At 38.9% G+C, this 21,021-nt stretch overlaps 4 protein-coding genes and 1 non-coding gene across 6 annotated transcripts in view; 3 read left to right on the top strand and 2 right to left on the bottom strand.

Annotated features, from left to right (window-relative positions):
• The first annotated feature begins 105 nt into the window (after positions 1-105).
• On the top strand, positions 106-7,305 carry ccdc82 (coiled-coil domain containing 82). The gene is made up of 7 exons (XM_017704431.2): positions 106-1,899; positions 3,564-3,816; positions 4,280-4,372; positions 4,460-4,584; positions 4,664-4,834; positions 5,063-5,275; positions 6,919-7,305. Exons 1-7 carry the CDS (start codon positions 1,285-1,287, stop codon positions 6,982-6,984), a joined length of 1,536 nt encoding a protein of 511 aa, XP_017559920.1. The 5' UTR covers positions 106-1,284; the 3' UTR covers positions 6,985-7,305.
• A 675-nt stretch (positions 7,306-7,980) lies between these two features.
• LOC108431351 (proteasome maturation protein) lies at positions 7,981-10,569 on the bottom strand. The gene is made up of 6 exons (XM_017704433.2): positions 10,413-10,569; positions 9,281-9,381; positions 9,128-9,188; positions 8,800-8,901; positions 8,483-8,576; positions 7,981-8,140 (listed from the first exon to the last, which is right to left on the bottom strand). Exons 1-6 carry the CDS (start codon positions 10,413-10,415, stop codon positions 8,073-8,075), a joined length of 429 nt encoding a protein of 142 aa, XP_017559922.1. The 5' UTR covers positions 10,416-10,569; the 3' UTR covers positions 7,981-8,072.
• Positions 10,570-10,702: 133 nt separating this feature from the next.
• trnac-gca lies at positions 10,703-10,774 on the top strand. Its single transcript has one exon. It is a non-coding gene; the product is annotated as a tRNA-Cys (tRNA).
• Positions 10,775-12,991: 2,217 nt separating this feature from the next.
• Positions 12,992-17,707, top strand: LOC108431354. The gene is made up of 6 exons (XM_017704436.2): positions 12,992-13,076; positions 13,255-13,596; positions 13,736-13,934; positions 15,542-15,651; positions 15,817-15,870; positions 17,349-17,707. Exons 1-6 carry the CDS (start codon positions 13,019-13,021, stop codon positions 17,390-17,392), a joined length of 807 nt encoding a protein of 268 aa, XP_017559925.1. The 5' UTR covers positions 12,992-13,018; the 3' UTR covers positions 17,393-17,707.
• The window catches only part of apbb3 (amyloid beta (A4) precursor protein-binding, family B, member 3), a 34,187-nt gene continuing 30,727 nt past the window's right edge, over positions 17,562-21,021 (bottom strand). For both annotated transcript variants that reach the window (XM_037546064.1, XM_017704434.2), the window contains 2 exons: positions 20,443-20,622; positions 17,562-19,629 (listed from right to left, as the gene is read on the bottom strand). In XM_037546064.1, coding sequence (XP_037401961.1) covers positions 19,405-19,629; positions 20,443-20,622 — 405 coding nt within the window. In that variant the 3' untranslated portion in view covers positions 17,562-19,404. The remainder of the gene's footprint in view (positions 19,630-20,442; positions 20,623-21,021) is intronic.

Below are 21,021 nucleotides of genomic sequence, written 5' to 3'. Positions count from 1 at the left end.
ATTGCATATAATAAAACTGATGTTTATATATTAAATAAAATTTTATTAAAAATTATATATTAAAAAAAACTCATTTTACAATTATTCTGAAAACAGGAATAAGAGATATAAAAGCCTTACCTGTATGGAATATCAGCTGTTAAAAATATAATAAGATGTGCTTAACCAAGTAACTGTTTCTCCTTTTTTACTAGGATTATCTGAAGTGTATTTTTATTAAACCCCAGCAGCCACATAAAATAAACATTTCAAACTTTCCTTATCGTCTTTGTTTATTAAAGCTGATGTCCAACTTTGACAACTATTTAAAAAAAATACAATGACAAAAACAAACACAACATTGCAAAGAGAACCATCAGGCTCATTTCCTGCTGTAAATGGTACATGCAGTCACCTAGGGCCCCTGAAACTACAAGTGGCCCCAAGAGTAAGCAGTTTGTTTTTGTGTATTATTGTCTACTATTGTCAGAAAATATGAAGACATCACTGACAACTTTGCTTCAAAAAACAGAAAGCAAAAGTGAGGCGCCACTCCAACACACACAATGTTTTTACTTCATTTATTTTTCATTGATGTAGAACATTTAGTTGTTTGAAGCTCCAATTTACGCCACAGGTTGTTCTGTTTACCTTAGCACTTATTAAACATCTCATAGAAAGTGAATGATATCTTAATCTATTTTCACTTCCATACAAAACAATATCATTAGGGTGGGTGGGGGCTAAAGGTGGGTGATGTGGCAAACTGTAATATTGTTACAAAATATGTCACTTTTTTTTTGACATGTGACAAAAACAGACAACATAATGCTGCATTTTAAAAACACTATGTTTCCACTTACTTTCAACATACCTTTTGCTTCACTTAAACTAATTAAACAGGTCGTTTAGGGCCCCTAAATGTCTTAGAAAGACTGCAGTGTAACAGTGAAGCTTCTCTCCTCACCACCTGACGGCGCCGGTGCTGCTTACAGGGGCGGTGTACGCAGGAAGTGCGTAGTACTGCAAAAGAAAAACACACACGCCCCTCAGCAACGCGGGACTTGTGGTTTAGTAGTGCAGCTAAAAAGACGCTAAAACCACAACCGGCTGCCAGCGCTGTGCGCCACCGCGTGCTAATTTAATGCGTGCTCTCGTTTGTACCTGTGCGCAGTTGCTAAGTTAATTTAGCTGGCAGTGAAACAGCAGCCAGTTCTATGTGAGCCCGGACTGTAAATGGCCTAGACCTGCTGAAGTGAAACAGCGGAGCGTTTCTCTGGTCTTAGTCTGGTTATCACTGCAGGCATGTTTAAGAGTGTAGGGAAGCTCTTCGGGATGCGGCGGAAAGCCGAGCAGCCCAAGTCCCGCATCGACCGGAGGAAGACTCGGGTGAACATGCTGGATCAGCTGCTGGACGACAGCGACGAAGGCTCGTACCACAGCACCACCAGCGTGAGCTCGGAGAGCGAGTACCGACAGTCCGACGACGACGGCTCGTACGGCTCGGACAGCTCCTACCGGCCTAAGCGAGAAAGCGGCAGAGAGGAGGAAGAGGAGGATAGCAGGAGCGGCGGCGGCAGCAGCAGCAGCAGTAGTAGTAGCAGCAGCGAGGCCGGCGGGAGAAGCGCCGTGTCCCGCGGGCCGAGGAGGAAGAGAGCGGCCAGCGCCGCGGCTCTGGAGGACGACTCGAGCGAGTCCAGCGACAGCGACGTGGGAACCGAGCCTCGCCGAAAAGCGCAGCAGAAAAAGCGCCTGAAGCTTCCCGACTCAGAGGACGAAGCTATGAAGGAGAAGAAACGAGAGTCGGAGTTGAAAGAAGCCCGAGAAGCGGCTGCGAAGAGGAGAGAGAGAAAGAATAAACTGATGGAGCTCTCGCGCAGGAGGAAGACGGTCACTCCGCGGCGCAGGCGCAGAACGGCGGTGAGAGCTGCCATTCAGTTTTCTACACGGATCAGCGCAGCGTTAAAACCACCGCTTTGTTTTTACACGTTGTCAGTTTTGTCAGCTCCACCATATAGGAGCGCTCTGGAGTTCTACAGTTACAGACTGTAGTACATTTGTTTGCATACTTTGTTAGCCCCCTTTTACCTGTTCCTCAGTGGTCAAGACCCTCACAGGACCGCCGCAGAACGAGGATCATTCTCAGCACTGCAGTGACTCCGGAGTTTTTAAACACCTCAGTGTCACTGCTGGACTGAGACTAGTCCACCAATCAAAAATAGCCAGTCAACAGCGTCCTGTGACCACTGATGAAGGACTAGAGGAAGAGCAACACAAACTGTGCTGCAGATGAGCTACTGACTCTCTGACTTCACATTTATAAGGCGGACCAACAAGGTAGGAGTGTCTATTAGAGTGGGCAGAAAGTGGACTAAATAATACCTGCTCTGTAGTGGTCCTGTGGGGGTCCTGACCACTGAAAAACAGGGTAAAAGCGGGCTAACAAAGTATGCAGAAGGACAGATGGACTAGAGACTGTAACTGTAGAGCTACAGAGTGCACCAGCATGGTAAGTGGAGCCGATAAAATGGACAATGAATGTAGAAAGAAGGAGGCAGTTTTAATGTTACGGCTGATCAGTGCAGGACTCTGATGGTGTTGTTGATAAGAAATTCATTTTTTTCTCTATGTAGGAAAAATAACGGTCAAAGCCAGGCCCAGGTCATTCTCAAAACAGCCTGAATACGTATCCATAAACATTTGAGTGTCATCATTTAGTAGAACGGCTGGAACGCTTTATTACTTTTAATTGTTGAAACACATACCTTAATGTTTTCTTTGCAAGCTGTAAGAACGTGAAGCAAAACAATAAAATGTTATGCGGCACAAGTGAAAAGAAAAAAAGAATGGTAATGAGAAAATAACAAAACACTACATTTTGCAAAATATATATTTTTAGAATTAGCTTTCAAATAATTGGTGTGATGACAGCATAATGATTGTTTCCTTTCTGTGTTGTGGTAATAAGATTTTGTTCACTGAAATTGGAAGATGTTTCTAAAAATCAATTTTAAATCAATTAAATACTTCAGGCTTATTTTACATTATGCAGCCAGACATCATTGATTGTATATCCAAAAATTTGAGTCCATTTAAAGTTCCCAGTATTCAAGTTAATGAGAATAACTTAACTTAATATTACTTAATAACTTAATATTACTGGATCCTCAGAATTATGAGGTTGTTAATTAGTCCAAATATGAATAACTCGATTAGCTGGTGGTGTCATATAACAGCCTTAATGGTGATGATGTACATTAAGTGTAACTGTCACTCCACATCATTCCAATGCGCAGGAGTCTCTTGCTTTTGTATCATGGATATAACAATATTTGCATTTGAACTACTGAACATCCTCTTCAACTCAGAGGATCCACTGACATTTAGGAGGGGAAACCGTACACAGGACAAAACATATTAACTTTGAAACATTTGTGTTTATCACAGTGCGCGATGGCAGTGATTTTGGAAAGCATCGCTCATTTTTTCTCATAGAGAAAGCCTGCTTAGACATTCATTATATGTGCACGACACATTCTTCAGAGTTCTGTTCCGCAACTTGTGCCACTCCTGTTCTTGTTCAGGGTTCAGAAGAGGAGGAGGAAGAAGTTAAAGAAGACAAAGCTGAAGGCAAAGAAAAGGCTGTAGATTCTGAAGACAGCTCCAGTGAGGAGGACGCTAATCCTCTGATGGACAGCAGTGAAGAGGAAAAACAGGCAGATAGTGACAGCTTGAAGGACTTCATTGTAGAGGAAGAAGAACAGAAAGAGGGGGAGGAAGAAGAGGATATGGGGGAACCAAAGGACAAGGACTTCCTCTCTCACCTTCCACGCCAGTGTAAGTCCTCTGGGTCAGAATGTAAAGAGCAGGTCCCTGGTTTGTGTTCCGTTCACAGCAGTTAGAATTTTCAGTGACAATTTAATGTACAAACCTGTAATTAATTAATGAGCAGCCATTGTTTATCTATATAACTCCCACAAAATATCCACTAGGTGCCTTTCTGGGTTTCCATCATGCTAACAGACATGTACATTTGCTTTCCTACACTGGATGTAATACTGCATAAGAGAGGTCTAGCCTAAACATTGATATCTGAAGCTTAAAACACACTCAAGTAATATTTTTACTTTGAATCTTTAAGTAAATATTTCAATTTAAAGCCTGAACTGAATGTTATTGGAGGAGCCTATTACATGGCCCGGGTTCACCAGCAGGCCCAAAACACTACTTGTCATTTCTTCTCCAAGCGTATTTAATGGTGTAACTGGTCTAACAACTCATTCTTTGTGGTTTTTCATAGTCATCACTGGATCACAGTTCACCCACTTTCAGGTGGTGGTCAAAGCTTTGTTGATCAATGTACTGGACACATCCTTCCTCAAGTCTCTTTACAGTACGTTTCTGCTATCATTTCTTTTCTTGTTTTGCTAGAAACACAAAGTTTTGTGTTCTGGCAAAAATATTTTGTGTATCACTGCAGATGGTGAGCGGACGAAGCGCTATGCACAAGAGATGAAGTCGTCTTTGCACCACTTTGATGAGCGACTGGTGCTCCCACGATTAGAAAACCTGAAGCAGAGGAGTCGCTGGAAAGATCGCTACAAAGTAAGAAATACGCCTGCACAACACAGTTTTATTGTTTCAGCAATGAAAAGTTTGAGCAATGTGAGTTGTTTCCCATAAGGAGCGGGTGGAGTGTTATCCCAAAGTGCGGATTACCATGGTAAACGTCCATACTAAAGGTTGTGAAGCCTGCGAGCTCCACAGACATGGCCGCTTCAACGTGCGTCTGTCTGGGCAGCTGTATCACTGCAATACCCTGCAGGAGGACCAGTTCATGCCCGATGACTCACAGGTAGCACCCGCTGATTTGCAATGACATTTGTCTGAGATTTTTAAAGGTGGGGGTCTTAGTTGCTTTGTTGCATTCAGGGCTATGTTCCCATGGAGTTTTTGAAAACATTTAGAAAGTGCTGCTTTTTGAATGTTTTGTTCTTTAACATGCTTTAATATGACCAAAGTAACAGGTTTTTATGAAGTTTCTAACAGAAGTAACATCTGTTTGTATTCCTGCAAACTGTAGAGTTTCTTTGTCGGCTCAGTGTGTGCCAGCCGTACAGAAGTGTACCATGCATTGAAGCATTTCAAGTACCATCTGTTTGAGCGCTGCCGCACTGCACTGGAGGCTCAGAAACAGGGAAAGGAGCAGAAGGAGGAGGAAGAAGAGGACGAGCCTGTGAAGGACACAGTCAACAAGGTGTTCACTAAACTGCAGGAAGCAGGCTGGATTAATGAGGTGTGTATGAGTTGAATGCAGAAAGAATCTTTTGTGTTTATTTCTTCAATGCAAATAACATTAAAAGCGCACAGGTGGTGCCTCGGTCCAGTGGTGGCATTTTATAAAAACCTAGCATATGGCAGAGCAATGTCACATTATATGAAGCATATGGCTCCAATCAAGTGAAGGGTAAAAAGGCATTACCTGAAATGGAATCGTGATTTATGGAGTTCTTGTCTTGACAGTAAGTGAAGTGAGTGGGTGACAAAACTGGAACAGTCCCTTTATGATCAGTGAAGCTGTCCACTCTGCCCATTTCTATTTTTGATGCGTCACATCGCATCTTGCTGATATTTTAGCTCAACAAAAATGGATGAGGAGAAAATGACTGATGTAGAAAGAGAGAGAGGAGGTCTGTGGCTCTTCCTCTAAATTTTATAATACAAAATGATTTTTTTATTAATGACATTAATGACAATGTCACAGTGTTAGTCTGCTAACTTGATTAATCAAATACCAAGCACCTGTGAGATCTGCTGTATGCTACTGATACTGCCATTCATTTTTACAGACTTGTAAAACATGCAGATATAAATCATTTAATTGGATTAACCTTAAAGATAAGTTGCAGGAGATTGTGAGTTCGATCCCTGATGCTGCTACAGCCATCTGTGACCAAGGGTTCAAATATGCATCTCTCTGGGTGGTAGGATGGCTAGGTAGGTCGAAGGGCCAAGCGGAGAAATACCTGATGGCATTCACCTTATACCTCCTCAATCCTACTATCATTTGTTTTAGGTTAGCTTTTTTATATACTTGTCAGGGGGGTCTTTGACTGTTTGCCATTCATATTTAAGATTCTACTAATTTAAATATTAGAGCATGAAAAGAAGCAACATCAAGGTTGCTACTGCTCCTACAAATGACATTGGGCCTCATTCACTAAGCATTCTTAGGAATTTCTTCTTGAAAGCCACTTTTACAGTTTTCATGAAGATCCTGGTATTCACCAATGGGTTCTTGGGTAAGAACAGAATCTACGAACACTCAAGAGCAAATGGGTGCGAACAATTGTGGTTTAAGAACACGTCACAAGTTTCTCAAGAACAAATTGAAGAAAAAACATGGAAGATAATGATGGATGAGGCCCAATGAATTAACCATGGCCATAATTACCAGAGCTATCTCAGATACATAAGGTTTGGTGACCCCAGTGTAGTATGTATAATATAGAAGCACGTTTTTGCAGCATTGGATTGATTTTATGGAATATCGCAGTGACCAGGATGGATGATCACATTATAGATGTAGAAAGAGCATAACTATTTGTGAGAAATCTGATCTGAAAATTTGAGGTCAACCAGAAATTAAAACAAACTTTTTTTTTTAACCTTGTTGGTTCATGTCCTTGGTCAATTAAGCATGATTGATTATACCATACCAAAGCAAATTCTTGTTTCCATTAAAATGCCCACCTAAAAAATGTCCTCACAGCTTAACGATCCTACCTGATACTGTGGTTCAATCAGAAAAGTATTTACATTGACAGTCATAATTATTTGTTGAATATTTTTCTTCATTGCTTCATACAAATGCTACCATGCTGTGTCTTGCATGTTTTTCTTCAGTCGTGTGATGTCATCTCTTTTCCCTCCATATAGCAATATGATGGGTTTGAAGAACACCTCAATGCTGCAGATTTCTTCCAAGAGGAGAAGCTGGACTAAGGGAATTGGACCTTAACTTTTATTTACTTAACTACGCTTTTATTTCTGTAAATAGCTAAATAATGTAATTTTCAGTATTCTAATTACATATCTTTTAAAACATAAATCTGTGTGGTGTTATACATGAACCTTTGTTAATCATACTAGAGATACATGAAGTGTATCTAAAAACATTTATATTTGACTGTTATTTTAATAAGTCTAGCTTATTGCTTTTGTATTTTATGTATGTTTTTAGTTTTAAGCATGTTGACTTGAGTGAATTTGTAAAAAAAAAAAAAAAAAAAGTTCTTTAAAACAATCAGTATATTCAAACCAATACCAGTTCAAGAAAAATACAATATCCTGTACATTAAATTTGTTCAAAAAGCGTTCCTTGTTTTCATCTGATTGCCTGCATCCACTGAACCAGTCATGCAGTCGTTTCAGGTACAAAAGGCCAAATATGAAGGTATGATGTTAATTAAAAGGGGAACTCAACCCAAATTAAAAACAAACATGCCTACTCTAGAGGTGCTGCAGGACTCTTTAGCTTTACATTTTGCGATTTAAAGACAAACTCCCTAATAATGATGCGTCTAGAAGGTGGAAGGAAGTTTTAAAAAACTGCCTAACATTTATCATAATCGCACATTATTGCTGTCTCCAGTATGTAAATACAGACTTACAATGCATTAATCCACATGTCAGACTCCAATTCTGGCAGGCTACAGCTCTGCAGAGTGTAGTATTCCTCTTCTTTAAACACACCTTATTCAGCTCATCAGCTAATCTGCCTTCAGAAGTTGGATTTGGCTTGTTAAAAGAGGGAAAGTACAAATCTCTGCAGAGTTCTGGCCCAGATGGAACTCCGTTTGACACCTGTGTTAATGTCTACTTATTCTGTGTGGGCTTCAAGGATACAGGAACAAAATGACTAATTAAACCCATTTTTAAAAAGAAAACAGTTGCTGCTGAAGTGCTACAGAAGTGTAAGAAGTTTCATTCTCAAACATCTTAAACTTATTTAAATTTTTATTAGAAACAGAATAAGCAAGCTCATCATAATCTAAGGGGACAAGGTGAAACCAGTCAGTGTGCTCACAAACTCACAGCAGCCCGAGTTTGTACTCTGTCATAATATGAGGCTCTCCCATAAGCTCACACTGTGCAGGATCTGCAGAAAAAAAGCATATTAAACAGATTAGACATGAAAGTGAGAGTTTGTTACTCCAGTTCCACTGCGGACTAGGGCTCTGCCCATACCTGCCATTATCATGTTTTGGATGGCATTTGTTATAAAGTGTGAATGTAACACCCTCTAACAACCCTCATATTTATACAAACAAGGACTCCACAATGCCTTTACTCTCAAAATCAGATCCTAAGTGATCACTGGAGACCCATGAAAATGGCAGGTATAAACGACTATACATCTCACTGGATACTTCAGATCAATAATAAGAAATAAGGCAATAAGAAATGAGTGAGCCATGATTTGACAGACACACATTCTTACCGTTAAGAATGTCTTCAAACCCAATGGTCTCATCAGTGCCTCGGAGTGTGTCTAGAGCCAAGTTTGAGCTTGGCAGAAAGGGCAAACGCTGAATCTGAGAAAGTATGGACACATTTTAGGCTTGTGCAGCACACAACATACAAACTGTCCAGCTTCTGACCTTCCAGATTTTTTTCCCACAACAGGGAAGCACACTCTCTTTCTAGTGGTTCAGTGTAAATTCTGGTTGCAATTATACTTGCTATTAGAACTACAGAATCCTTTTCAGTATTCGCTGGATATTATGTGTTGTAGTGGCAAATTTAACAGATCCCTACTTGTCTGGCAGCTCTGTACTCCATCTGTAATTTCAGTGGTGCATGGAGTCCTTGGATGTTCCTTAGTGTGGTGAAGTTCAGTTTGTCCTGGTTAAGCTGGAACTAGGGGTACAAAACAGAAAAACAATAAGACAATACTATTCACAAAAATTACACAAACTAACAAAATCATGCTATACGTGTATCTAGATAATCACATATCTGATAATTATATGTAGTTTGAAATAACAATAGTATCTCTGCTGAAAGTTTTCACAGTAAGAATATCTGCAACTGCAAAAAGCAACACAAAGAGCTTTTTGTGCATAACATAAGGCAGCAAACTCACATTTTTCTCAGAAAGTTCCAGAGGATGACTGGGGAGGAGCTCATTTTTGACACTGGAGAACCTGATGACACAACATTGATCATGAATATAAGTAAAAGAAAGTAAAGGCAATTTCAGATCCACTAAACCTGTCTAAGTCTAAATCACCCTTACCCTCTACGAAGTGTGTCTTGTACACCGTAAGGTCCTGCTTGTGGACAAAGACCTGCCACTGGGACACTGTCCTTTAGCTGCGAGCGAAGACCACGAGAGTTCTGCAAAAAAGACGAAACAAATGTTAAACAGTACAAATGAATTTAGTCTAAAAGTGAAATCCCCACCCCCTTAAACAGAGTCCCGCCAGAGAGAGCTGCTCCTGTTGCTTCAATTTGATGGGACATGGGTTTGGCTCCCATGTTCATTCAAAGCGAAATCACTGGGTAGATCAGTTTAGCCACCTTGATGCTGTTGGCCTTTCATCCCTCACAGTAAATATCCGGAATTAATATTAATGACTAGACTAAATGAAACTAAATTTGACCAAGTTTAATAAGATGCTAACTTATATATCACATCACGGACTGGCCGATACTAGCAAGTTTAGTTTCTTCGCTGTATTTTTAACTCGTATTCCTGAATTCTATGGTGTATTTGTTAAAAACACAATTAAATGTCCAGTTACACACACTAAGGTCTAAAGATGCGCGTGGAAACACGTCACTCCACAGCATCAACCTGCACTTATGGCTACAGTGACACGTAAAAAACAAAGCAAGGGTAATCTCTAGCTAACACTGCGATCCTGCAGGCAAATATTTCCTTTCGCTGGTTAGAGTTTAGTGATAGGCCTTTTCTTGCCAGTTTCTAACATAATCCATGTTTCTTTTTACACCGCGCTGCAAAACTGAAAGTTCTTCGCTAACAGCAACACAATGACGCATCACAAATAGCCAGGCGGACACCCTACTGCTCAAATAAGACCAACCTATTCATACAAACAACCTTTTGCACTGTAGTACTCGGGTCTATGCACACTAATGTGATAAAACCCAAATGTAAACGTAACCAGCTGCACATTTCGCCCAGTTTCCCAGTTAGCTCGGCAGCTAACAGCCCCTGAAGCTAACGTTAGCTGAAATGCTAAAGGCCAGCGGCAAACACTAAACACGGATAAAACGCGTTTGTCTGACTACTTAAAACATATCTGATCCAATCAGCGCGAGTGTAATCAGTAAAACTAAGACATTACGACTAACGGTTCATTAATGATACCAAATCAGCGCGAATTAAGTCGATATCGCGGTACCATTTTCTGAGGAGTCCCTTCCAACAGCGCTGTGTTAAAGCGGTTTAGCAGCTTCCTGTTCAGCTCCGGAATGACGACCTATCATGTGGTGAAAATCTGTCGTCACCTCTGCTATGACAGCGGTTTTCCCTGCAGTTTTAGGACCGACGTTATCGTTTTCACATTCATGAAACAAACTGTCAGCCTTAATACTGTTGGAAGCATAAATATATATTTCAAAAATACCCGCTGGCGCACAGAAAGGATTAGCGTAGGAACAACTAGGTAACGGCGGACAGCGTTAGTCGTGAGGGGGTATAGCTCAGTGGTAGAGCATTTGACTGCAGATCAAGAGGTCCCCGGTTCAAATCCGGGTGCCCCCTCTTTTCCATCTCAACATTTTGCCTGATGGATATTGAGAGGCGTTAGAAAGATGAAGGACGTGTGTTTCTGACATCGTCACAAAACAGACAAGCCACTGTTAAGTGCTGTCAAGAGGTAGACTGCAGTGATGACCCTCAGCTGCTGGACGGTTTGAACGCTATTCTATTAAAAGCCTCTCTCTGAAACAACATCAAGCAAAACATCCATTCAGCTAAAGCCACGACAGACTTAACTGGGACGTGATAAAATGCAAGCGTACACTGAATAAAACTAAAAATTAACTTCATAACTATAAAGGACGTCTCATACAGGCAGCAGCTCAAAGTGCTTTTCAGACAGGTGACAACATGCAGTAACACCAATAAAAATGAAACTGAGCGAATGAAAGGCTATTAAATAAAATAAACTGAGACATAAATCAAATGAAAAATATGAATACAAAGGGTAGACTTTTAATTAAAACCTAAACTGAAGAAATAGGTTTAGAAAATTTTCTCAAAAAAAGTGTACAGAGCTTGACTGCCTAATAAAGACGGAACTGAGTTTCACAGTTTAGAAACACAGTAGTAAACATGCCTCTCCACTTGTTCTGTAATTTACAGGAGATCTTTGCCAAAGGCCAGAGTCTGCACGTTTTGGAGCATATACAGACAGATGTTCTCTGATGTAACGCAGGTGTTTTAAGGCTATTTAGACCTTTAAAAATCTATTCCGAGCTTTCTTTTTTGTTTTTGTTAGAATCTATGCTGCTGGATCTAGTCTGAGTTTTATTGTTTTCTTGGGAAGCCCAGTAAAAAGGCCTTTACTGCAATTAATTCTACCCATAACAAATGAATCAATAAGAATTTCATTTAGGTCGGTGCCTCCCAGTGCTGAAGACACCATGTCCTGCACATTTGTGTGTTTTCCTACTTTAACTCGTGACCCAGCACACAAGGAGCTTGCTATTTAGATGAGTTAAATCAGGTGAACTAAATGAGACAAAGCACAACAAGGCCTTGCCTCACCTAGTATGGGGTACAGAGGATTGCAGTTGGGGACCCCTGATGTTCTCCCATTTAGGCCCATGTGTAAATAAGTGAATCTGTAAGTACAATCTACACACTGAAATAAAGATTGTTCTTCAAAGGTTCTTTAGTAAAGAAAAGGGTTTCGTATAGAACCATAAACACTCAAAGAGCCCTTTGCCCGGTTAAAGGCTTCTTGGGGTGGTTAAAGGGTTTTTCAGATTGATGGAGAACGTGTTTTTAATTGTATATGTAGAACCTTTTCAAAAAGGGTTTCAGAAAGTAGAAGTCTTTACTCTAGACCTCAACTTGAGTAACAGTACAAAAGTATTTGCCTTCAGATGTACTTAAGTATCAAAAGTAAAAGTACTAAAAGAGTAATTCTGGCTCTAATGTCCTGTTATCATTTTTGTTACACGACTCGCTTCATTAACTCATTTTAGGTGAAAATACTCCAGTGTCTCTCTTGGTAAACCAGTCTTTTAATAGAACGCCATTAATTAGTGACGCTGACGTCTATTAAAATGATCATAAGCACAAAACACTGAAGGTAAACAGTTTCCATCAGGGAGAACCGAGTGGCTCTGAAATCACTTTTTACAAACAAGCAACGTTTCAGTTTAAGATTACTTTGTAACTTAGTTACACATTGAATAAAAACTTGCTTTAATGTAGTGGAGTGAAAAGTCAGATATTAGACTCTGAAATGTAGTGGAGTGAAAGTAAAAAGTCACCCAAAATGGAAATACTTAAGTAAAGTACAGATACATGAAAAAACTACTTAAGTACAGTAATGAATTACATTTACTTAGTTACTGTCCAACACTGGTTATTTTATTGTTGCAAGCTTGAAAACATAATAGTAGAAGAACCATTTTTGGTGCTATATAGAACCCTTTTTAAAAAGGTTTTTACATAGAACCATCTACAGCACATTCTCCATCAATCTGAAGAACCTTTTCACCATGCAAAGAACCATCTATTGATGCAAAGTGTTCTTTGAGTGTTCATGGCTCCATGGAACCGTTTTCTTTACTAAAGAACCCTTAAAGAACCATCATTTTTAAGTGTGTACTGTGGATCACTTTGCTGTTGCAAAGACTTGCCCTTTGTTCCAGCTGACTATTACACTATTACCTCAGGTACATTTGACACCCTCCCCCCACAGGAAGCTTATTGGCATTGACTCAGTTGTTCTCATGTTGTGGGCATCAGCATTTTTTACATTCGACCAAAATGATTCATTATTTCTTGTTTCTTGTTCTCGCCTTACAAGTTGTTCAAACAAACTCTGGTAAGATTTTTGATTTTCTCTTTATAAAAGTTGTATGAGTTTTCTTTTTATTTATGATCTAGGAATGTCAACTCTTAAGTAAGTAAAGTTGACATTGGTGATAGTAGATTAACGTTTAAAGCTGGACGTTAAAGTACATATTGATATTAAAATAATAATAATAATGTTTCAATTACAGCAGAGCATGTACTGAATGTCAGCGCTGGTGTCAGAGAAACTGTTGAACTCGCCTGTAATGCAGAACCAAGACACAGTTTGGGCTCCTCACTGGAGCTAAAATGGTACCGGTGTCAAAACATCCAGGACTGTGAGCAGCTGATTGGTACCGTCTCATCAGCTTTACAATGTCTATCGACCAAGTTAAGACGATTTCATTTTTCCGCAAGAGGCTCAGAGCACAGCAATTTCTACATGGTCATCAGTGACCTACAGGAGGACGATGCTGGCTTCTACAAATGTGTTATAAGCTCTTCAAAGCAAATCCTGACTACTCAAAAGGTCTATCTACAAATTAAGCAGGGTAAGAAATCAACGTTCAGTTTGTTCATTCAGTATATATATATATATATATTCTTACTTTATGATATACTCCCTTAAGGTGTGTTTGGTGTGTCTTTACTAACTCTGTCTCAGATAAAGCCATTTAAGTGTGTGTTCAGTTCTAGAAACAAATGACTCCCAATTGACGAGCACAACGGTGGAAACTACAAACGCAAAACAACACACATCTCCTACCACACTGAACAGTTCAGTAGCTAAGATGACCATTATTAGCATTGCCGTCGCAGTGTGGCTCAGTGTGACTGCATTGCTGCTCTTTCTCTGCCTGTTTGGGAGACACTTGTACCTGAAATCAAGGTAATATTCACTGACAACTTTTTGTGTATTTAAATATATTTCTGTTGTTTAAAAATGAGAAAATCAAAATCCCATAAAGTCTGTTGAGTATTTAATAACTGGCCAAATGCAGATGGAACCTTCTAATCCTAAGAACTCACTTTCTGCTTGGAATTATAAGGTTCTATCTTAGGAAACATGAAAAGAAGCAATGATTTTCAAGGAACACAAACAGGTTACTCAGAATTTGTTTTAAAAGATAAAATTAGTTGTGGCAGAGTGTCCACGTTATCAGAAAGTGAAATTTAATGCCTTATTATGGCGTTTCTATGACATTTGTTTTGATTCATTTATTGACATGTATTTCATGTTTTAAGACAAATCATCTTTTTCTTACTCAAAAAAGCTCCTTAAGCACAAAAGGTCAGCGCTAAATATTACATTTTGTCCAGTGCATAGGTCAGTTTTAGGTAGGTGTCATTTAGGTTTCACAGTAACCAGCTGCTGTAACAAGCTGTCCCAGCAAGTAAGTGTAGGTAGTAAGGTTTTGTTTTACATCACAAATGTGACTCTAGGGTTAGGCCAACATGTTTTACTTTGAGAAAGAAGGGAAAAAGCTGGATGAATGAATGAAATCAATGTTTATGTTGCGATTCAGACCCCGTCAAATCAGACGTTCACCATGTAATTAACTTTGAAGCCTAATATTTAGGAAATAATTTAAACGATTATAAAAAAGTTTCCAAAACTGCAAGCAGACAAGCAGAGTTTCAGCAACATGTTTTATATGTTATATATAGTTTTATAAACTTGGACCTACAAATATACATATTATTTATGTTAATCCTTAATTAATTATTAATTAAACTATTGTCAAGTCATTGCAAAACACACAATGCAACAATTCAGTTTTTACTAATAATTACAAATGATTGTTTCATCTCATTTTCATACAATACGTCAAACTATATATATATATAGAGAGAGAGAGATAGATAAACATTCTATAACATAAAATGAAACATAAGATCTGCCAGAACCTTTGTATATTTTCTACATTTTTATATAGATTCTTTTTACCAATGTTAAATTCAGCAAATAAATAGTAATCCTATATTCAAATGTGCAGAAAGGTGATCTCTGTAGAGAATGTATTATTCTCACTCACAAAACTATTCTTCAGGGAACTAAATGCGGTGGGATTGCATCAAAGGATTATTATCTATTATTTATAAGAATACATTTCAGTGTATTTATTCTGTTTAAAAGCTGGACTGTTACATTTCAGATTTTATTTTATTTACATTTACTTACCTTAAACTGTATATTTGTAACATATTTTTAAGGCAGTTCTGCCAGTGCTCTGCACATTTTTCTATTTCCTTCCTCCGAGACACCAGTCTCAGCTCATAAAGGAACGAAAACTTACCCGATGATTGGAACCAAATATGTCAGAACCTTGTAAATAAAAATGCGTAGTGCACAGGCTACGATCGGAACTGAGAACCATTTCTTTAAATAGAACCTCACCAGCTTTTCTGCTATGAACTATGCGACCAAGCAGAAAATGGGCCCTGTTTCTGTGAAATGTCCAGAGTTTCATTTCTCACTAACTTTCATCTTTGAAGGCTGCAAGCGTCGGCCAGTTGGTCTGATGTGTTCCAGAGAACACAAGCATGTGGAGAAACTACTGCAGGACTCTATTCGACCGATCACCCACATCAAAGAATGAGAAGAGGTAACTGTTGCACTGCTGACGTACAAAAACTGTCACTCTATTAAAGATACATTATAAGCAAAGACCTTTGTAGCTCTGTGTACCACATAAGCAGTCATGCTGCTTTCATGTAATGTCTTCAGGGCGATGAGTATATTTTATTTATTTCGCCCTCCTGTGCTGTAGATGGACCTCAAACAGAAGCAGATGTGTATGAATCTCTATCAAGACCTGCTAGTGGTAAGCTTTAAAAGGCGCACATAAAGAAAGACCATGTTACATGATTACACAGAGGAAAGACTTTTCTTTTTGTCAAACAAAACTATACAAAAAAAACCAACTAATTATTCAAACTGTAGAATGAAACATTTAAACCCAAGGCCTACATTTTTGTGCTTTTTTATGTTTTTTAAAGTGAAGTTGAAATATTTATATTAATCATCAGTTTATTTTTAATTAAACATACATTTTATGAAAATGCTGTCCTGCATTTTTATGTCAACTACCGAAACACAAAGTTTTAGTCTTATTTTAGCCTTTCCGTCATTTACTTTAATAAGATCAGCTAAAAGTCTGGAATGTGTTCTGAACTCTAACTTTGATCCAGTTCAACAGAATGAGCCATATAAACTCTCTACCACAACTGGATTTGTTTATAGTTACTTTTTAAGTTTTTTAAAACAGGTGACAATATGTAGGTTTTGTATGGTGCTGGAATTATTGAATATTCAAACACTTCCATCCAAAAAAACCCCATATAACTTGTGTGATATGCTTACTGTTATGGAGCGGAATTTGTGCCAAACTGAAATACAATCACTACAATGCAAATGTGACATTACTTTTTCAGAGTGGCGTGCGGAACACATGCTTTTAAAAAAGAAATGCTGAATTTGTGTCTGACTTGAAATGTTATTAATCCACTGCTATATTGCTTTCTAACATATATCAAATGATGTTAAATGAACGTAATGGATCTTTTACTTTGCATTTTGGGGCACTTTCTACATGTCACTAATTAAATGCAGTCTCATTTGTGCATTGCATTTCATGTTTTTCACTGTTTTGAATGAATGCACTTCATTGAGGCCTGTGCAGTTGCACAGTGGAAAACAATATAGTTGTGCTTTGGTTAAATTTCAAGGTCAAGTGTGCTCAATTCTTACATAAATTTTGATTTTAAATGCAAATGCAGAAGAGGTCTAAACAATGTAGTAGTGGCATTGCTTTTCATTTTGACACGCATTCTGCATGTCACAGTAATGTCATGTGTGCACTGCACTAGACGTTTCTCCACTGTGGTGATTGTGCTTCAGTTTGGCATGAATGCTTATTCTCCATGTACCTTATTAGAATCACCACTCTTATATGTCCACACTGCTGATATTAGTGACTACATATCTACCATCTACAAATTGTGACTACTCTGGCAGCAGTGCTGTGCCTGATACACTTGTAGTAGAACAACACACTCATGTCGCTACCATGACTGTGCTGAGAATAATCACTACCCAAGTGATAGTCAGCAGCTGTGCTGTCATGAGTGGCAACAATTTGTGCAGGAACAGCGTGCCTACAGTTTGTAATATACCTATTTAGTGGATCTATGAGGTAAAGTGTCTAATGAAAGGAAGTACAGAGTAAGTGTTTCTAATAAAGTGGACGTTGAGTGCAGTTATTAACGGCGCTTTTCTGTCCCTGCTTTCTCCCACATAAAGACATCTACAGGAATCTGCACTTTCACAGTGGGGAAAATGGATGAAGATGGAATCAGAAGACATTTTCCTCAAACCCAGAGAGCTGTTTATAGTCCAACTGTGTCCATTTTTAATTATAGAACCAAGTGAATGAAATATTAATGGAACATGAAAACTCACTGTAAATGATGGTTTATAAATGTGATTTGTAAGTATAACAGAAGAGGAAGGAGAAGAGGTTCAAGCAGTTTTATTGTCCCAACCCAAACCACTACAAGTGGAATCCAGTTTGGTACATCAGTGCGAAAAATACTATTAACTTAATATAATAACAATAAAAAAAAAAACAACTCCATTATACATGACATCCTATTTCTGTGCTAAATAACTGCAAATATATAAGAGGGAGATTTCTTTACAGAGAGTATAAAGAGCTACATGACCAGTTTATGACAGTATCTCTGAAAAATTCTCTTGACAAGGCTTCTCAATGAACAAAGGTCTTACATGCTGGAAGTGTTTTCCATTCCTACACGTTTCCACTGGTGTCTTAGCATTAAGGAGACCTGAGTTGGTTTGTCATATAACACAAGATTTTTTTTAAGGGAAAGGAGCAGTTGCATATATTAGTTGTAGCATCACAACTTTTCCATAGTGCCATTCCAGTGGGCTTACAAGTGGCTGAGTGACATCTCAAATCGACATGCGTGAAGGTCAAGTGCCCTCAGAAAGCCTATTTTATACATTCAGTTTGTGGAGGTGGAAAAGGCCAAGGATTTTTACTTTGCCAAAGTACAATAGTTCAATATTCAGCGTTTTAGTTTTTGGTGTTAACATGATTGTATCAAGTGTTTAACTCGTGCCAGCTACGGTTTGTTATTGTAACATATCCAAGTTATTCCTTGGCCATAACTGGTAAAGCTCTATAATTCTATTTTAAAGGTTCCCATTGCAAAGCCTTGCATTCTCAAGCATGTACAAAATCATGCAACTGTGCCTAAACTTCAGGGACAATTAGCAACAGAATTCTAATGAAATAATGCATTCTTTGACTTTTATTCATTTTTGGAGATGTTTTCCCAACATCTGTAAGCTAATTGGAAAAAGAGAATTGCATTCAAAACACTGTATCCTCCAAAAATAGCACACAGGCCATACCACAGATTTGGTTGTAGTGGAACATTAAATGTGGTGTCAATCAGCCTCTCATTGGCTGAGGGATATTCAGGAATGTTCCATGTGATTAGTCTGATTCGCTATCTGAGGTGGCAATGTGTCAGAACAGTGGATGTCATCCTTTATAAAAGCAGGATGACAGTTTTTAAGTCAACAGAAGCGAAAGCTCCTCTATCTGAACACGAGCCACTTTTTGAACATAAGAGAGGCCTAAACAGAAAGTCTCTAACGTCTAAAACATTTATCATAGCAGAATTAGGTCGCTAGTCTATACACTGATACGCATCAAGAAGAAGTCACATACTGAGAATCAGTTCTGATGGACACATTATTGCACAATATCCTGTTGTTCCCAGGAGTGATGTTCTACAGCAGTGGGATCTAGATCTTTCCTGGTGGTGGGATACATTTTTGCTAAATTTCTAACATTGGTGCAGGTAGTTGCAGTGCAGAAGTTGCCACTTGATCTACATTAATACCATTCTCATGGTTTCTCTTCTAATAGGATTAGGACTTTCCTAGGGGAGTCATTAAAAAAGGACAACACTTATCTAGGTTGGTTGTCCCTCAACACGAGTGGAATGTGAGAGCACAGCACCTCAATGTTCTCCTATAACAGATGTTCCACCAAACTGTAATCAGATATGTGTATTCACACAAACAAAGTACTTGCAGGAGAGACCGGTGTAGTCGGGTTTTTCCGTGTACTGTTAAGGTTGTCCTGGGGAAAGTAAACAGTTTTTTTAAAACACAAAATGAAACCAAAAGCTGGCTTCAGATAACTGGATAATTCCTTTCGCTTTTCTGCTTTTCTTTTCTATTCTCATTCCTGTCCTCCTATCTCATGCCACCCCCCCAAAACCTATCAAGCCCTGCCCCAGCCCTCCCCTGAGCTCTGTTGCTAGGGCGCAGGCACCGCGGATGGTTTATTTCTGAACGTCTCAAAAAATGCCAGCATGCCCTTCTTTACACTAGAGGAGGCCATTTTAGGTGTTGTATGTCCTTGGTGACAGGGCGGAAAGGTGGCACCGTCCATGGAATTGGCGCGTTTGACTTTGGAGCCAGCTCGCCACATTTTCGACCTCAAGGGTGGGGTCTGGGCGACCAAGCACTTCTGGTACTGGACCTACAGAGGGCGCCAAACAAGCACAAAGACATTACATGGAAGCTACGGTTCTTCAGTGAGCCTCAGGTGTATATAATGGCACTGTAACCAGGGGTGGAAAAAGTGTGAGTACTTTGTCAAAATCTTACTCAGTTATAATGTATGAAACCAAAAAACTAAATTTCAGTAATTATATAAAAGTAAAAAGTAAATGTTTTAACAAATAAATTATACGTTTTTTTGCAAAGTGAAATTTTACAATGACTAATTTGGTTGGAGATTTTAATAAAAATGTATAAATTTAAATGCATCGAAATTCAACTGAATGGCAAGAGAAGAGGAGAGAAATCTCTTGGTTTTGGAGATTTGTAACAAGTACCTTGAAGGTCTAAATCAAAATGTAAGTATTAAAAAGTAAGTTTTTACTCTTGGGAATATAATTGAGTAAGAGTACTAATATTAAACTTCAATAACACTCAACTAAAGTACAATTCTTCAAAAATATCAATTAAATAATAATAAGAAAGTATACAATTATTTAAGCATTTTCCACCCTGGCTGCAGCTACAACGTCTGTCAAATGTTTGAACCCAAATGTATGTGGGATGGTTTTGCATAACATCCATTCAAGACCTAATACTTTAATCATACCACTGAAATTACTACACAATACTGCACTTATTTTGTGCACCCTGAGCTTTTGTTACATCCTGGTTAAGCTAATATCAGTTATTTGGTTTGTGAAATAAGAGCGCTGGAGCTTGACAACTAACCTCATATTCCCCGACTGTAGAGAAACCACATTCAAAAAGGTTTAAATTCAGTGCCTCTCACCATGCATGCAGCCTGCACTGCCTCAGATATAATTCCAGCATCAGGTTCACACCAGAAGACGTGACACTCAAAGCGCTGTGTGCCGGCATCCACTATCACTGCAAATGTGTGTGTGTCGTGACCAACACCAAGAAAGGTCAGGTAACGCACTTGGCATTCCCAGAAGGGGTCCTCACCATCCTGAAGAGAAGAATCCAAGAAAATAAGAGCATGAAAGAGCAACTAAGTTGCTTTGTTCCTCAGATGACAGTGGACAGTGCATAGTGTTTCTAAATCCTACTTCTGAGGATCCACTGTCATGTACAGTTTCAACTATTTCCTGCGCCAACATACCTAATCTAGCTAATAATTACAGGAGGTCCACAGGACTGGAGCTGAAAATCTCTCAACCTATTTCTTTGGGCTCACCTCGTGGTCCAAATGTTCTAATTAATTCCAGCTCCTACCACACCTGAACTAAGGCATTAAGGACACTAAACACCAGGCACAGATGTCCTAGAAGTGAGGTTAGAACAAAAATGTGGACTTATGTGATGTCCGAGTAGAAACACTGGAATAGAAAAAAAACACTGGCTTCTG

The sequence above is a fragment of the Pygocentrus nattereri genome, chromosome 16, assembly GCF_015220715.1.
Source record: "Pygocentrus nattereri isolate fPygNat1 chromosome 16, fPygNat1.pri, whole genome shotgun sequence".
Taxonomy (NCBI): Eukaryota; Metazoa; Chordata; class Actinopteri; order Characiformes; family Serrasalmidae; genus Pygocentrus; species Pygocentrus nattereri.
Note: the sequence above shows the minus strand (reverse complement) of the source record. Positions and strands in the feature narration are given on the sequence as shown.

Coding starts and splice junctions, on each gene's coding strand:
- ccdc82 (XM_017704431.2), top strand. CDS start 1,285: ATGTTTAAGAGTGTAGGGAAGCTCTTCGGGATGCGGCGGAAAGCCGAG. Junction 4,585..4,663: donor GCTGGAAAGATCGCTACAAA/GTAAGAAATACG, acceptor GTTTCCCATAAG/GAGCGGGTGGAGTGTTATCC. Junction 4,835..5,062: donor TCATGCCCGATGACTCACAG/GTAGCACCCGCT, acceptor TGCAAACTGTAG/AGTTTCTTTGTCGGCTCAGT.
- LOC108431351 (XM_017704433.2), bottom strand. Junction 9,189..9,280: donor CAAGACACACTTCGTAGAGG/GTAAGGGTGATT, acceptor TTGTGTCATCAG/GTTCTCCAGTGTCAAAAATG. Junction 8,577..8,799: donor AGTACAGAGCTGCCAGACAA/GTAGGGATCTGT, acceptor ATACTTTCTCAG/ATTCAGCGTTTGCCCTTTCT.
- LOC108431354 (XM_017704436.2), top strand. CDS start 13,019: ATGATTCATTATTTCTTGTTTCTTGTTCTCGCCTTACAAGTTGTTCAA. Junction 15,652..15,816: donor ACATCAAAGAATGAGAAGAG/GTAACTGTTGCA, acceptor CCTGTGCTGTAG/ATGGACCTCAAACAGAAGCA. Junction 15,871..17,348: donor TCTATCAAGACCTGCTAGTG/GTAAGCTTTAAA, acceptor TCCCACATAAAG/ACATCTACAGGAATCTGCAC.